Source organism: Poeciliopsis prolifica, unplaced genomic scaffold (genome assembly GCF_027474105.1).
Source record: "Poeciliopsis prolifica strain line A6 unplaced genomic scaffold, Auburn_PproV2 SCAFFOLD008, whole genome shotgun sequence".
In the NCBI taxonomy this organism is placed as follows: domain Eukaryota; kingdom Metazoa; phylum Chordata; class Actinopteri; order Cyprinodontiformes; family Poeciliidae; genus Poeciliopsis; species Poeciliopsis prolifica.
The window spans coordinates 1,495,677-1,513,171 of NW_026562383.1; the positions used below are offsets into that span (position 1 = coordinate 1,495,677).

General features: G+C 40.9%; 2 protein-coding genes across 3 annotated transcripts in view; one reads left to right on the plus strand and one right to left on the minus strand.

The window, feature by feature from the left end:
• Nucleotides 1-4,315: 4,315 nt before the first annotated feature.
• gadd45aa (growth arrest and DNA-damage-inducible, alpha, a) lies at nucleotides 4,316-8,388 on the plus strand. Of its 2 annotated transcripts, none has more exons than XM_055033798.1 (4): nucleotides 4,316-4,581; nucleotides 6,147-6,248; nucleotides 6,329-6,551; nucleotides 7,452-8,388. In XM_055033798.1, exons 2-4 carry the CDS (start codon nucleotides 6,148-6,150, stop codon nucleotides 7,563-7,565), a joined length of 438 nt encoding a protein of 145 aa, XP_054889773.1. In that variant the 5' UTR covers nucleotides 4,316-4,581; nucleotide 6,147; the 3' UTR covers nucleotides 7,566-8,388. The 2 variants fall into 2 exon arrangements, with proteins under 2 accessions (XP_054889773.1, XP_054889772.1); XM_055033797.1 differs by lacking the exon at nucleotides 4,316-4,581 and adding an exon at nucleotides 4,593-5,221.
• A 6,251-nt stretch (nucleotides 8,389-14,639) lies between these two features.
• gng12a (guanine nucleotide binding protein (G protein), gamma 12a) overlaps nucleotides 14,640-17,495 on the minus strand; it is a 31,714-nt gene continuing 28,858 nt past the window's right edge. Inside the window, exon 3 of the mRNA XM_055033852.1 lies at nucleotides 14,640-16,427. Coding sequence (XP_054889827.1) covers nucleotides 16,302-16,427 — 126 coding nt within the window. The 3' untranslated portion in view covers nucleotides 14,640-16,301. The remainder of the gene's footprint in view (nucleotides 16,428-17,495) is intronic.

The following is a 17,495-nucleotide window of genomic DNA, read 5'->3' on the forward strand; positions in this document are numbered from 1 at the left end:
TTTGTCTTTTTCCCGTGGCCGTGTCAGCGCCGCCTCTATTTATCACGGTTGTCACGCAGTCTTAAAGCTTTCAATTTGCACACCTCTTCCCATTTGTTTTACACCACAGGTCCCCGCCCCCATCGGTTGGTTCATGTTAAATTTTCAAATGAAAGTACATTAGCAGAAACCCGTCCAGTGATGAATGAGGCGGGCCGCACTGCGATTTGCGGGACATTTCTTTGTATTGTTAGTTTCTGTTTAAAGTCTATCTGGGGGTCCTGACATAATAGTCTGGGGTTCAGATGTTTTAGTGAGCGGGACTGCTGCTGCTCTGGAATCACTGCTGGATCAGCTGCAGTTCAGTTAGATGAGCCGTTTCTGCACTGAAACGCAGAGGGAGGTCAAATGTGATCTGTGGGTCTGCTGAGGAGTTATGAAAGCCCACATGGCTGCACTAACGTTGGACTTGATGAAACCCAGTGGACCAACACCAGCAGATGACATGTTTCCACCAATCACGACACATTGGACCACAAGCAATGTGGATTCTGGGCCTGTCCAGTCTTCCTCCAGACTCTGGGACCTCAGAACTTTTCACCAAGTTACTTTTATTTTTAAAAAAACCAAATGCTTATATATAGTTGTTGAAACTGCCACCATGTCTAACAGAATTGTGTGAGACAGATAATCTGTGAAAAAAAATCTAGTTACTTTTCTTTCTCCCAGTGCTCTCAGTTGTAACCACAAACAACCAATCAGAAAAAGTAGGAGGGTCTTAGTGCTGTCAATCATGCCGCCCTCCTGATCTCTGCTACCATGTAGCTTTTTCCGATCAGCAGATTCTGTCGCTAGTTAGCATGGCCACAGATGACGATGGATAAATACTTTCAATAACAGTGAGTTGTTTCTCCACTATTGACACATTAAGCAGCGATAACATCAGTTGATTGACAGCACTTAGCCCCTCCTCCTGACTCTCATTGGTTGTTTTTGGTCGGGTAGTGGTGCATTTCTTTGGGTGGCAGTAGCAGCTCAGGGAAGGAGTGGAGGAAATCAATCTTTCCTCCACTCCTTAGCTGTTTCATATTATGTTTCATGGTGACTGTTTTAACAAATACGGTAAAAACTTATGTTGCATGAAGAGAGTATGAAGAGTAGCCATAGTTACGCCAATGGGATCCAAACAAAAAATACAACTGCCAAAGTTTTTCCTTCCACAAAACTTTCCATTAAAATGCCTGGAAACAGCACTCTCAACAGCAATTTTTTTCTGACATAATAGAAATTGTTATTGCAAAATAGAACTAACATGATATAGTATGCTACCCTGCTTATGTATTAAACATTTATTATATGTGGCTTTCCTTCCTGAAGCAAACTGCCAGTCTCTGATCATGTGCAGTATTTCTCCTGAGTGCGTACACCACAGACGTTCCCTATTTAAGTCTCTTTATTTTGTTCTAATCTAATGTGACTGTAAAATTTTCAGGAAAAACTGAATTTGGGGTTTTCAGAAACTGCAAGACACAAAGAACAGAAATAAATGCTTGAAATATTTCAGTGAATAATTTTTCTGTATGATTTGTTTTAGATGAATTATTGAACTAAGTTAAGCATTTGATTATAGTCCAGTTCTCTGAGGCATTTTCTGTCGCTATATGCTAAATATATTGAAGTCAAACCCTGATTGTTTTACAATGTGTTCAGAATCCAGTTAAAGCTAAACATGTTCATCGTCATAAATCATGTCCTGATAGTTCTCAGACTTCTTCGCATCAAACTGGGTCACTCTCACAGTTTTTAGTTAGAATTTAGGCCACATTTTTCCCTTTACTTTTTATTTATACCATGCACATTAATCACTACTGATTTTAGCTTTTAAGAGTTCTGCTTTTCTAAGACTGCAGATATTTTTTCATGAAGTCATTAATTTATTTATTTTACAAATATGTTTTCCCAGAGAATTTAATAATTTTCCTGAAAATTTTCAATGACAATTTATACTAATAAACGCGTTTTTAATTCTGCCCCAATAAGCCTGATTTTCTATGAATTAACTCTTGGAGATATTTTTGGATCTTCCAAATATTTCAGAGCCTTTAAAGTCGCTGATCTGCGCTGATCCAGATGTTTTCTCGCAGCTGCTAAAAACGGGAAGGTTTCTTCAGATAACTGACCTCTGCCTCCCTCTAGTGGACAAGCCACAACTGCAGAAATGACATCCAAATCCACAAGAAACATAATACACGAGAAAAGAAAGCAAACACAAAGAAATGCACAAACAACATCAGCAATACTAACAATAATGAACAGAATATATATTGCCATAGAAAATGTGACAATATCTAAAGGTCAAAATAAAAAGCAAGTAGGTGATCAAAACCCCCAAAACCATTAGATCAAATCACATTGAGATTTAAACAATAACTATCTCAAGAGAGGTTTCTCATGGTTTAATGTAATGCATGCTCCGTCCATAAAAACATCTCCTGTGTTCACATCCAAACACGCCTAGCAGCTGACTCCCAGTCTGGGCCATTTCCTAACGCCATCTACGCTGCGATGGAGCAAATGGGTTTTCCAGATGGACCATGACCCTAAGCTTACAGGAAGTGTGTATAATGTGGCTTTAGGACAATGACGTTAATGTTTTTTAGTGGCCACCACAAAGCCTTTATCTCAGTCCTTTAGAGAATTGGTCTGAAAAGTTGTGAAAACCTGACTTCCTTCCATGGTTTCTGTCATGAGGAATGACCAGAACTCCAGCAAACTACTGTGAGAAGCTGGTGGAAGGAAGCCAACAGGCTTTGACTGCAGTCATGCAGCTCAGAGATAATGCTACCAGATGAATTTGAACTTGTGATTTAGAAGATAGAAATAAATAAACTCTCGGCATATCGCTCATTACTGTGTCGTCCAGCAAAGAGAAATACCTTTGGTCGTTCCAGCTGACTTGAATGAGCAGTTCTGAGTTGACTTCAGACAAGAATAAAAAAAATGTGTGTCTTTTATTTGGTGTATGTAAACTACTGATTCCAACCATGTATTAAATGTTTATGTCAATGTAAACAGGCGGTGGTGTGTTTTTAATGCAAAGCAAAGAGAGGGCTTCAGAAGTAGAAGCTGAGAAATTGGTGGTGTTACGCCTCCTGCTGGAGCACACTAAAACTGCCTTAATTCAGAAACTGCCTTAATTCAGAACAGTTTAGATCACTATTAGTTTTTCAGGTTTGCAAATACTCTAAAACAAGAAGATATCCACAGTTAGTGATATATCACACTTCAGTAGCAAACAACCCTCTATATATAGAGGGTTATATAGCATATAGCATCTTTAGCTGAATCCTACACACAGTGCAGAGCAACAAACATACAGAAACTACAACACTTTTACTAGTTTCTCTTTCAAATAACAGGTTTTTCAAATGACCACACCTTTGAAGCAAGCGATTGAACGGATCCGTCAGCTTGCCAAACAGGTAAAAGCTTAATTTCAAAAACATCGATCAGACATTAAAACCAGAGAAAAAAACAACAGGTGGAATGTGGCAAACAGGAAGATGAGAGGAAGCGTCCACAGTGGACAGCAACAAGGACAAGATAGTCAAACCAGACTGAAGAATTAGGGTTTTCAGGCACTGCAAACTAGAAATCCAATATGTCTGCCTTGCATATAAAACTTAATGATGATCAAATATGAGAGAACGAAGACAATTATTTGTACCTCTGAAATTGTGTTTCTCATTATTACATGTCCACAACATGTACTACCTCCTTTAGAACATGTTGATTCAATGTTTGGAAATCGAAAATATGTGAGTGACCAGGCTACCTGATATTAGTAATACATGCTATACATACTAATATGAATTCATATCAACATGTGTTGTTAATCTGCCAATTATCATTTGATGAATCACACTGGTTTCCTTGGCAATTTTGGCTTAATATTAATTATAACACTAGGTGGCAGCATAGATTGTTGTTTGGTTTTGTTTTTTCTTTTAAATCATCAGCATATCTTCGTCTTTATTCTTGTATCCTCGTGTAGGTTCATAATTTGAGTTATGGTGAACTATAAAATTGTACATTTTACAGTCAAACCAGAATATCTCAACAACAGAAAAGATTGGAGAACACTTAGTATGCTGGTTTTGTGTTTTATTAGAGCTTTTTGAGTATCACTTTATTTATGTAGAGCCAAATGCCAAAACATGTCATTTCATTGTGATATGTGGCCTCTTACAGAAAAAAAATCCTAATATGTTGCATTCTTTGAACATGCATTTTTAAAAGAAAATAAAAACAAGCAAAATAAAAAAAGAATAGCATGGGAAATGACTCAACGGGTTATTGCTGAGTGGGTTTCATTGAGCCGGCTTTCTCACATGTTTCGAAGTTTTGTGTTTTCAGTTTTCTTTGAGCTCAGCTCCATCTTCCGGTCACTCTCGCGCCAGTCCCTTGTATCTCGCGCGCTGCTTCCGGGACGGGGGTTCGCGTTCTCCAGCACAGACCAATCAGAGGACAGGTCTCCCAGGAAGCGTCCCGTTGCTATGAGGCTGTACTGAAGGTTATAGCAGTTCTGGACCGGCAGTTGGGGTGAGTTCTGCACAAAAGTCAAACGCAACACGAGTCGTTGCTAACTTAAATAGTCAGGAAAAGGAGGAAATATTATTTTGAACCTATGTCTTAAGATTTTTGCCTTTTCTTTATATTAGCTTTTTTTTTTTTACACAGTCTTGGGGCTACAGAAAAACCGAATTAGATGCGACAGACGATGAAAGTTAGAGGATATTAGAATTCCTCCATTAAAACGAATACGATAGTTATCTTGACATCACTGTTGCAGCTCGGAGACAGAAAGGGTTTTTTTGTGTGTCAGAGGCTCGAGACAGCTGAAGTTTCGGTAGTAACTCGACTACACACGGACACGCCTCTCGCCGGGTCTTTGTCCAATCGCATCGCTTTTAATTCTACAACCGACCAATCACCGTAGCTATGTAAATCGCCGCCTGGACGCTGCTGCCTCGGGACTGTTTTAATGTGAAGTTGCCAGATTTATCTGTCAGACGCGGCGCCGTGCAGTTCAGATAGAGACAGTAGAGAAGGCTCCAGCAAAGCTTGGCTGTTCGCTACCCTTTTTTTTCTTGTTCTTTTTTTTTCTTTGCAAGACGGTCGGATTGAGTTTAATGTACAACATGACATTTGAGGAACTAAGTGGGGATTATTCTCAAGAAAGGTAAATGTCGTTTGTTATGCATGATTTGTTTAGCATAAGTAGCTTTGTTCCACAGTAGATGACACAGTAACAGCACCGCTATTATGGATAAGAGCCAATATGGAGCAAAGTGGACTGGTTTGAGCTTAATGTGGGACAGCAGACTCGGTATCGTCTTTTCAGCTTCATGTGCTGTTTAAAGTGACTTCAGCCTTAATATTAGTTAAGGCTCACTAATAGCCTGACTAATATTAAGGGTGTTAGTTATAATTCTCTGAAACGGAGGAAGTGGTTAGCATGAAGTTCTTTGTCGTGTCGCGTTCCAATATTCCTCCTTGCACTTCATGATGCATTCAGGTACACCTCGTACAGTAGGTTGTCTGTATTGAAAGAACCGTGGCGTGACGTAATGTCGCCTCTGTTCCTGCAACATTTCCCGAACAGTCATAATTATTTTAGTTATCAGGAGCTTTGATCGTTATTGGATGATCAAAACTCTTTGAAAGACTTAGCTGTAGTAAAATCATCCTCATCACCATCAGCCTGAAATCTAGTGTAGCAACTTTTCATATGTTTTAATAGCAAAGTCAAACTGTCCAATTTTCTTTGATTTTGCTTTCAAAGAGATATGAATTTATAACTTTAGGACCATTATTTTAGGAAGGTGACAATCTATAACTCAGTAAAAACGGTTTAATCCTTTAATGTCCATTTTCAAGTGAAAACACCTGAAAATCTTACTTTTAAAGTGTTGAATAATATCTGGCTGACCTTTTGGATCACATTGGGCTTTGTTTCACTATTGGTAGTCTATTGCACAACTTGACTTTGAATGCAGCGTGGAGTCTAAATGTGGTGGGGAACCACATGTGGACCGGAGGGACCTCGGAATGACACAACACCGTTAGCGCAGCTCCAGTGACATGAACATGTCTGTGCTTTGCAGAATGGATACAGTGGCGAAAGCCTTGGAGGAAGTCCTCACCTCTGCCTTGCCACAGGGCTGCATTACGGTTGGCGTCTATGAGGCAGCCAAGTCCCTCAACATGTGAGTGCAGACTGTGTTGCTTGTTTCTCCAGGAGGGTTTCCTGGTTGCCACCTCACGTTAACGCTTTCCTCTCCAACAGAGACCCTGACAATGTGGTGCTGTGCATCCTGGCCACTGATGAGGACGACGTTAAAGACGTGGCTCTGCAGATCCACTTCACGCTCATTCAGGCTTTCTGCTGCGAGAACGACATCAACATCCTGAGGGTCAACAACACCCACCGGCTGGCAGAGATCCTGGGGGGAAGCGGAGGGAAGCAGAGTGGCGGGGAGCCCATGGACCTGCACTGCGTCCTGGTCACTGTGAGTGCTGCTCGCCGTCTTTTCTGTTCTGTTCGGCCGTAACTGTGACTGGGATGGAACCTTTGATCTGCTGGCTGAGGGCACGTGAGTGAAACTCTTACTCAGAGGGGAACTTGTCCGCACTTGTTCCTGTGCCTGTGATAAAGCCATGGCAGAGCTCCTCCTTCATCTGACTTCTGAAGAATTTTATGAGGAATTTGTCGTTGTGCAGAATCAGGGGCTGGCAGAGGTCTGACTCACGGCTGAAAGAAAGTACATTTGTTTTGAAAATTTCTTGAATTCTAGCAGCGTTTTACTTTCTTTTTACTTTTTTTTTCAGTACATCTCCATTTAACACAGAGACAAATCATGGTTTCAGTGATTCTTGTCAGTGGGTCTGGCTGCCCTGCAGTGTGAGGTGAAATTCACCCTAAGAAAATGTGGAGAGTGAAATTCCTCCTGTTGCACAGCTGACTTTGTGGTAGACTATATAATCAGCGTAGTGGAAAGTAAAGTAAATCAGCCGGCGGATAAATCAGCTCTGGTTTTCTTAAGTTTGGGAGATCGATCAATATTTACACTTTAAACCGACATTATCTGGATCTTATGCATCTCTGCAAAGGTCTGAAAATCAGCCACTGTCACCTTTTGCTCTTCAGTGGCAGAGGACTGACTGTTAGCTCCGCCCACCAGGTCACGTCTCCATGGTGACCACCCCATTGTTGTAAAGTTGTTGTCACTATATTTAGCAACTTTTGATGCAAAAACAATCGTTATGCGCCAACATCTGAACGTCTGGCTTTTTAAAGACCGGCTAGAAAGCTGCAATCGGTGCGCCCCCTGGTGGAAACACCGCAGCAGTCACACTGAGCCAGAGGTGATGTTTGGATGATTGACGTCATTTTTCCTTCTCGCTTTCAGAGCCCACACTCCACATCATGGAAGGACCCCGCTCTGAGCAAGCTGAACCGGTTCTGCAGAGAGAGCCGCTGCATGGACCAGTGGGTTCCCATCATCAACCTGCCTGAGCGATGAGCGCCCCCGGACCTCCCCACATCCAGGAGACCCTGTTCGGAACCAAATCATATCTGCACAGGAGGCATGCTTTAAACCCCACCTGACACCATGCTCCCACCAGAGAACCAGGTCTGCTGCAACGCTGGTTGCAGAGAGCACAAAACAAAAACTACAAAAAAAAAAAAAAAAAAAACAAGAAAGAGAAAAAAAAAACATGCTGTCAGTGTGGGATGTTTTCAAAACCAAAATTTAAAAAAGCGTGGGGTCGGAATTTCCACTTCGAACTGGGTTTGTTTGGAGTTAACGTCTGCGGGCCGTGGCGAGCGAGAGGAGGCGGCGGCGGACTCTATTCGTCTGGAGGTGGAAGTGTTACGAAGCTTGTGTGCTTTTCAGTGTGACGCCCCGCAGCCGAACACAAGGACTGGACGCTGTCTGTTTGGCAACGTCTCCGCAGCGATGGGGAGGAGCGGGACAGCGACCCCGGAGCGCGGAGCTGCTGAGTCGCTGAGCGGACCCAGACCTCAGGCTCTCTGCAGAAATAAAGCACTTGTTGAAACACTGGAGCTGCTGCAGTTTAACTTATTCATCACAGCCGTTCATGTTCAGGTTGATGTTTTGATTTCAAAAGGGAAAAACCTTCATTCTGTTTGTTTCCTGTTTCTTCTATATCTATCCACACACCAGCTGTTTTTTTGTTTTATTTTTTCAAAGTGAACTAGTTCTTTTGTTCAAATTTAAGTTATTTCTAATTATATTTATGCATATTTATGTTACTATTTTTCTACAAACTTGCACGATTTGAGTACCAGACAAATGTTTTCCTGTCAATAAAATCTTGGAAACAAAATGTAAAATGTGATTGTTTTTTTTGCTGAATGCTGGAGCTGCAGTGAAAGAGCGTCACGTGTGAACAGCAGGGGGTCAGGTTGGCCGCTGTGGCCCCGCTGTGGACCCGGTGCCATCCCTGGCCTAAACAGAACAATGAGCGGCCCGACCCGCCCGCTGCTCCGGCTTCTGCCGCGGTCAGCAGGACCGAGCGCATTCATCCAAACAGCTCAATGAGTCTCTAAAGATGTCAGGCTGCAGTTGACTAAGATTTGAGCGTCTTGAGTTTTGATTTGGCGGCTCCAGAACTGCTGCAGGTCAGAGGAGAGCCGAGCAGAAAGCGTTCAGTCAGTGGGTGTTTTCTGGTATGCAGGCCGTTGTGAAAGCCCTTCTGACGCCTCCCCTCTTTATCCAGCAGTCACATGATCACACCAGCAGGTGATCTTCCAGAAGCTGGCTGCTGGTGACGTCACTCAGCTGATGCAAGGCAGGCAACCCCCTCTGAAAGTGCCAAGTCATAATCTGGGCGAAAGGGCAAAAAGGACTTTCACAATCTGGGTCATGTGAGAACGACCAGTGGAAGCCTAGCAGAACTTCAGGTTAGGAAAAGTCATTAATCAGGCATTTATTTTTGCTGTGTCCTGTTAAAAGGTTTGCAAGCCTCACTGAATGTTTCAGTTCTTTGGAAAGAAATTTTCACATTAATGTATATTTCAGTATTTTTTATATCTTTATGCAATTTTACTATAAGCCCTCCTACAGCTGGTCTAACAGTTTAGCTGAAATAAGTGAAGAAGCTTCTTGATCTCCTGTAGCAGTCTGTATTTCAGCAAATTTGAAGGCGCCTCTGACTGAAGACTGTTTTTCTGAAAGTGTCCTAAAGAGGATGCTCAGGGCTGTCCATATGTTTCTTGATTGTATGCATGTGTAATAAAAGTTCAAATTTATATCATAAACATTGTGCAGTTATACAAACAGAACCAGCGTAGAGATGAGCAGCTGAGCAGAAAGTCTGTCCCACTCCTCATTTTCAAATCTCCCCTCAGCATTTAAATGACATTATTATCTGAGCTTTGACTAGGCCGTGGTCAGCCGACGGGAGCATGTTGACAGTTCTGAATGTTTTAAATGTCCACAATGGAATGGCTGATGTTAAAATAGTTTTGGACTTTTTTTAAAGTCCCTCGCCGGACACATCAAGTGCCAGAAGCTTTTTCAGTTCTGCTGACCACTAAGAACAGTCGGCAGAACTAAATGAAATGTCTGGAGTTTGAAAACAGCGACCTTCATTCAGAATGCTGAGTAATGGAGTTCTGAGCTGACATGTCTGTATGTGATATAAAGTGGAAATAAATGTTCTAAGTTATTCATCACCAGAAATTTCACTGGAAATATTACAAGGTTTTGTCCTTCCTCGGTTTCCACTCTGCTTCACTACATTTCCCAAAACCCACTGGGAGCACGAAGCATAAAAAGTGCAATTAGAAAACTCTGCTTAGCAGTTGTTATTTTCCTGCCATCATGGATATAATATTCTTTTATTTTTGGTGTGCTGCATAAAGCCATTATTTGTGCATTCATCTTCATTCCTCTCCCTCCAGCATACAGACACTTACTGCCCTGCTAAATCTGGCCTTTAGAAATCATTGGAAAGTCCTTCCGGCCTTTCAGAGTGACTTGAAGTGTTTCTCTGCCTTCCAGCCGCTCCTCGTTTGGCTCCAAGTGAAAGGTCACCTGTCCCGTGACGGGGGGGGCGTGACGCTCTCTGATGTAACACAGTATTGTTGTGATCGGAGGCTGAAGGTTATTTTAAGCCTCGTGTTACGAAAAGTAAAAAAATGTGGACAAGTTCAAGGTTTGAACCAGAACCTGACAAGGAGAAGCTGCTTTCAGCTTCTATGCAGCACAAATCTGGAGCAAATTTCCAGAAAACTGCAAAACAGTTGAAACACTGAGTTCCTTTAGCTCTGGAACAAAACCTCACAGGGTTAGAGTTGATTTTGTACTGAAAAAATGAAACATTGAGCAACATATCAGATGTGTAGTGATGATTTTAGTGATGACACTAAACAAAATCTGATGTTTGAATCTAGTTTCTCTGTTGGTGACTGAGAAAGTGATTGATTGATTGATTGATTGATTGATTGATTGATTGATTGATTGATTGATTGATTGATTGATTGATTGATTGATTGATTGATTGATTGATTGATTCAATGCGTGAACTGGATTGAATTTTTAAATCGAGTTCATTCCAAGGTTTGTAATCGCTTAATTACATTTCAATAAAAAAATCACATTTTTTATTAAAAAATGTGATAAAATTTTTTAATTTTATTTTTTATTTTTTCAAAAGTAGGCTTATTGTAAAAGTCTTTTATGATCTGTCTTTTGTATATAATTTTCTACCTAATGTTGGTTAGATTATGATCGATTTTGTTGCCTATCAACAAAATAGGCAACATTTTCAACCCTTTTTGCTGCTGAATTATTGAATAAATTGACATGCAGCTTTGCTAACAGCCTAACTAATTTAAACCACAACTTGAAAACAGAAAACTTTTCCATCAGATCGGTTTGCAGAAGTTTCTCGGATTTACAGGAGTAGCAGAATTGATTAATTGTGCAAAAAATATTGACATGTCAAAGTTCATGCAATTAATTAATCAAAGATAATAAAATAAAGTCTCATTCCCAGGCTACTGAAGTATTTAACTGCCAGATATAAAATAAATTCGGGAAGAGTCTGGCCTTGTAACAAGAACATTTCATAATAAGATATAAAAAAATCCTCCTCTGCCAGATTACAACTTATGCAAAGGTTCCAGTTCATCTCGCAGTTTCCTGCAGACGACATCTAAAAATCCCAAGACATGTTTCTGTTTTACTGTTACAACCTTTGATCTTTATAAGAGAAGATATTCTGGTTTAAATGACATAAATCTTATTATTTTTATCTTGTCGTAAAAATAAAGCTTTAAGCTAATTAAGCCAGATTCTGCTCCTGAATTTTTCTCCAAGCTGTTGCAGTGAAACGTTTCTGAACTGGTGTGAATGGATGACGACAAGAAAGCATCCTGGATCTCGATCTTCTTTTTGCAAGGCAGTAAAATAAGCCCTAATTATTTCTCTCATTCTGCGTTGGTCGTTTCAGCACATGAGCAGACCAGGGCCAGCTCAATTTTGCAGAGTAAGTGGAAAATCAATAAAATGCTGGCAGAGATTCAGGAGGGGCCACAGTTTCACATCAAGAGATCCCCATTCCCTGAAAGAGGAACCAGGAACCAGGACAGGACCGGAAAACTGAGAACCTACTGTTACAGTAGGGACGTGAAAAACTGAAGAGACTAGATAGCTGAACCTCTGCAGCCTGGCCCATCACACACACACACACACACACACACACACACCACACACACACACACACACACACACACACACACACACACACACACACACACACACACACACACACACACACACACTCTTCTGTCCCAGCACAGCACATTCCAACACACTGACACAGCGGGACCAGAGGCCCCCGCTGGCAGGCAGAGAGAATTTTGGTGCCCAATATTCAGGCTGTTTGCACCGGGCTTGCACTAGGCCACTGAGTGTTCAGGGCTTGCTTTGAATTGCTCTTACAGCAAGGCCAGCTGTGTTTCTGCTACACATGTAAAAAAAAAAAAATAATTCACAATTGCAATGTTTCCATCCAAGAGATTACCAGAAGTCAATATATTATATTGATGACCTTGATAGCCAAACATCTGATGTGATAAATATTGTTTTCTTACTTTCTAAATATAATCTATGCTGTTGTGAGAAGAGAGGTTCTACCCCTGGTTTTCATTTTTTAACCAATTTAAACTTCATTTCTCCTCACTGAAATATTGGAAATCTCTATATGGAACAAAAAACAAACCAAAAAATGCCAGTATGTCTACTATTTCTATTGCCTTACTGTTGTCAGCTTGTCTTTTACAATCTTAAACTCGTGTTTGTTTCTTATTATGTTTCACTGTTGCTTGCACCTCAGCCAGAAAAGCTTTTTAATGACTTATTGCAAGAACAAACTTATTCACACGTGATTTTAATGTTATTTCTTATTCAATGGAAACACTAGAATGGTGAAAATGTGTCATTTTTGACAGCAGCAGAAGATTGGCAAGTTTGTACATTAGTACTTGAAGTTCACTTTTTGTATATAATTTTCTAACTAATGTTAAGTTTTTACAACTTGTGCTATTTTTATTTGGGGTTTTTCCTTCTGTTTTCTCACTGCAGACACACCTGGTTCATCCTGCATCACCACGTCTCATTTGTGGGGGAAAAAAAAAACAAAGAAAAAAACCTGCTGATTTTTAATAAAGGAGGCATCAACGTTTCACCACTGCTCCTGCTGCTGCTTTGTGTGTGAGACCCGCTGCATCCTCTGCACCACATGTGCAGCTTTAACAATGTGGTGAGTGTGATCCTGCATGATCTTCCCATTGTGTAAAGACCGAACACACCGCAGAGTGTGCCGCCTCCAGCTGGACAGAACAAGGTCGGAGAAACCCGGCGGACTCCCAGGACGAGCAAAAATAGTTCCTCTGCTCTCCAGTAGCGGAAACCGGGCCTTGGCTCCGTTCTAAATTTAGCTCCAGCGTTCCCTGCTTGCTGAGGGCCTCGGTGAGAGGGCCAAAGCTCCTGCTCCCAAATTAGACAGGAATAGAGCTCTAATGACAGGAAGTGGGTCCACAGAAAGGCTGAGAAACTCCTGGTCAAGATTTTTACGAAGTCTTAAAATAAATCTTCATCTCAGCAGCATCACCTCATTTGGAACATTTTGTTGAAACAAATTCAGTAACTTTACAAACGCAGGGTAGAGTTTCTGAGAGCTTCTTACGATGATGACTTTGTGATTTGTTGGAGGAACAGAAATGATGACACAAAGGCTCATGACATTCAGTCACCAGGCTGGAGGAGGAGCCATGTAATGTTGCCAACACACACAGTGAGCGGGCACAAAGTGGCGCCTGAAGGTCAGCAACAGCAACTTCAGACAACATTGATGCAGCAACATGTGATCTGATCAGATGTCAAATGAATGATGAATTTCCAGTCTTCTCCAGTGTTCATTATGGGGATGACATGTGGTGCTGTGGGCCTGATTTGAAGTTTAATAAAAACATAGTGAGCTGAACATTATGTCAGCTGGTCTTTCTCGCAACATAATGATGCAAAATATGCAGCCAAAAAAAATAAAAAATAAACATTTTTCAGCATTTCTCCAGGACCAGAATCAGTTCCTACCAAATCCTGCAGACAAGCATGAGCTCAGCTTAAAGTTACAACTCAGTTTGTTAAACCTGTCATCAAGTCATCTGACAGCGTGAGGCAGATCATATGAGGATGGAGAGATGGAGCTCCTTCCTGTGCTACTACCCACATCTACCCTGTGCATCTGAAGTGATGCAGCGCTCCCGGTCAGAAAGATCCAATCAGAGCCAGGAGGAGGGACTTAAAGCCATCAATCATGCTTATGAATACGCTGTGAGAAACAAATTACCATTCCAGAAAAACTATTTGTGGCCATGCTAACTAGCATTAGTATTCAAAACAGGTGAACCAGCTGTAGTGTAACAGAGAGCAAAGGGGAGGGTCTGAGCAGCGTGTACACGAGATTGACTGACAGCAGTATGATCCTGATTGGCTGTTTCTGGCACAGGGGAAATGAGACCACAGAGAGAACAAGAACAATTAAGTAGTCAATTAATAAATTATTATTAATTTGTGTTTAAACTTGTGTGTTCAAATGTTTTTTTTTTACATTCAATACATTTAGATGTTCAAATGATTATTATTGAATTTAATAATTAATTAAAGTCAATTAAATAAAGTCACTTGAAGTCTCAGACATACTCTCGTCATTGTGGAATTAGAAAACAGAAATATTTTTCATAATTCTAACAAAGCAAGAAAACTTTAGTCTGATTTACCATCAGACAGCAGGATGTGTCTATTTATCCAGTCTATGTAAACCTGTGGTTGAGTAGTTTATAAAGTAGCAACAGCTGGAGTTGAATTTGTTAACAGTTGGACAAATCTAGGATGTTTTCCCCACTGCTGAATAAATGGGATCGTATTAAAGGTTAAAACATTTCAGTGTGAGAGATTAAGCAACTTCAATAAAAGCTTTTATGCCAACAAGCCGGCCTGGATCATAAGAGACCCCAGTCAGCTTCCTGTATCGTTAGTCCAGTGAGAAGAAATGCATCATGCTGTAGGAATGTTTCACTTTATTGAGTTTCATCAAATCTCCATACTGATGCTGGTAAATTAATAAACACATTTATCCGACAGAAGAAAAAAAAGCATTTGGTCACAGTTAAATTAATCTCTCAATGGAACAACAAGAGTTACAGATTGAATGAAGACATGGCAACACATGGCAAGACATGGCAACACATGGCAGTTGTGTTGTTAAGCTTTTGTTCCCACATCATCATTGGCAGCGACACAGACCCCATTCACTGCAAGTAAGAAAAACAGACGCAGAGGACAGTGGATCAGCGTCAGGCATCCGTGTGGGGAAGGCAAGAAGAAGAAGAAAGTTTTTTTTTTTTTTTTTTTTATCTTTTTAAAGAAAATACAACACGTAAAATGATTTGTCATAATAAGAGGCAAACATGGGTAAGGCTGATTTTATTCCTACTATTTAAATTTACCACAGCAGATAAGGCATGTTGGACCCCTTCATCCCCACCTCCCCCCACCTCCACCTCAACCAATAACACATCTGGTAGAATGAAGGTAAAAGCTTTCATCACCTGTTCCTACAGGCATTCAAAGTTCTGACGCTACTAGAGTTATTTGCTGTGGGTTGATAAGTGGAGTTCACAGTGGTTTGCAACATTTGCTGAGTTTTGTTCAGCCAGAGTCAGAGCTGTGTGTGTATGTTTACACACACAGAACTGTAAATTGGAAGCTGTAAATCAAACGTTTTAATTGGAAACTGGCATCTCTACTCATAAAGGAGCTTGTGAATATAGTAATTCAGGTTTGGCTGGTTTTCAACACACGGGGTTAGTTTACATTAATCTAACAGGATAAAAATCCCCATTGATCCAGAGTTTTTAAAAAAATGTTAAATTGAGATGAATGATTAATTCAGTATTTTCAGGATTGCCAAATTTCCCACAAAATTTGGGAAGATGAATGGATTTAAAATGTATTCAACATGAAGGATATGTGTGCATCAATTTTTTTATTAAATAATTTAAAGATGATGTGAAATTGATCAAACTAACAAAAATGCTAACAGGATATTCAATGGAATGTGGATTGTCATCGGTCAGTTGGAGATGTGACCGGCTGTTTCATATACTGTTTTCATGTTCTTTGATTTAATACTATCTGCTTCTTTCTCATTAAAATACATCATGGCAACATTTGGAAATTTGGATCCCAAAAATTTCGTGGCACAAGCTGCACTTACACGTGGAAAACTACTGCAGAGGCTCTCAGTCATGTGAAGCTTTTATAGAGAAGGCCAGCTGGGAGACTTTGGTTTTTGGCGTCCATTTAAGGCAAACCAGAGAGGCAAATAACAGTCACTGCCCACTGGATGAACTGACAGAGCAAACCCATCACTGAATGCTGCTTTTACTGGTAGAAGAATTAGAAAATAAGATTTAGACTTTATGATGACTTTATGAAACCCACGCAGACAAAGATTTCTGAAGCGGTTGAAGTTCACCCTGAACAGTGGCAGGTCAGTAGTTTTGGTCAAAATCCCCCAAGCGGGAGCTGCTGCACGGCATTCTGCACCAACTGTTAAAACACCTAATGATGTGATCACAGATCCCCTCTCACCCCTCCCAACATGAGCAACTCAGCAACATTAATAGGCAGAAGAAAATAGACAAGGCTAGAGGGCTTCCACTACAATAAAGTGCAGGGCTTCTTCTCCTTGAAGGGGTTTTCTGAAGCCGGGATGCCCACGATGAGGGGGTCGGTTTTCTCATGCTCCCTGCAGTAGCGCATAAGGTCCCCGGAGGCTTTGGAGATCTGGAGGAAAAATAAACAGCTTTTAGTTCTCACATTTGAAGATGTTCAGCGCACCAAAGCATCTGGATCGCTGATTTGGAAAAACCACAATCCAAACCAACATGCAGTGAGTGAAATGTAAAGTAAGCAAAGGCGACACACCAGATCACTCAGAGAGCCTTTCAGTCAACTCATCCCAACAAGTCTGATGTTTATCACATTAAATCTTTACAGCATGTTTTAATCTTATTCCTTGATTCTTTTATGAATGTTTGAGAAATATTTTAATCTCCATGGCAACCATTCTGCTGTGCAAAACACCTGGTGGATCTGCCTTCAAAGCCCAGCTCCTCCCCAGAGCTGCAGTTTCCAGGCTTCCCTCCCTCAGAGCAGCCCTCCCTGTGACTCTTCAGACTAGCCAGCAGCAATTAGCAAACTCCAGGTGCATCTGCAGATCTGCTAAGTTCATTATAGGAGCTACTTCTCAGTGCAACTCTGGTGAAAACATTGTTAAAGGGTTAATATAGGAGCCTTGTTGCAATGACGTCCTGAAGGTGGAGTTTCAGAAAGAGCAGGAGTTTTTAAAGAGACAGGGGCTTAATTTCAAGCTGTTACATTATGGAGCCATATTTGATATACATCACATTTTTATAACAACTGAAGATAACATAGTTACTGGACTGTGCTGTAAAATGGCACCATGTCCCTGGAAAATATATAACACTGCCCCTTTAAGCTCCTATACCGTAATAGCAGCTTTCAGCTGACAAGGAGTTGGAAAGAACACATGCAGATGATCTGATTGAATCTGAGCCTTCCTTCGTCATCAGAGCATTGTTCCTAAAAGCCTTGATCTCGCATAAAACTGCAAAAAAAAAAAAGAACTGGTTTCCTCCTTCTCTTATTTGTCCTTCACCCAGAGACCCTGCCTCTGTTCGTAGTGTGACGTGTGGACTCTGAAGTCCTGCATGTTGTTCTGAGGTTTTTTACGCAATCACTTACCTCATTGTGTTTTGTCTCTGCATAACATCCTGTCTGCTTTTGAACAGTTGTCTAACTGTGAAACTTCCTGACAACATTTCACACATA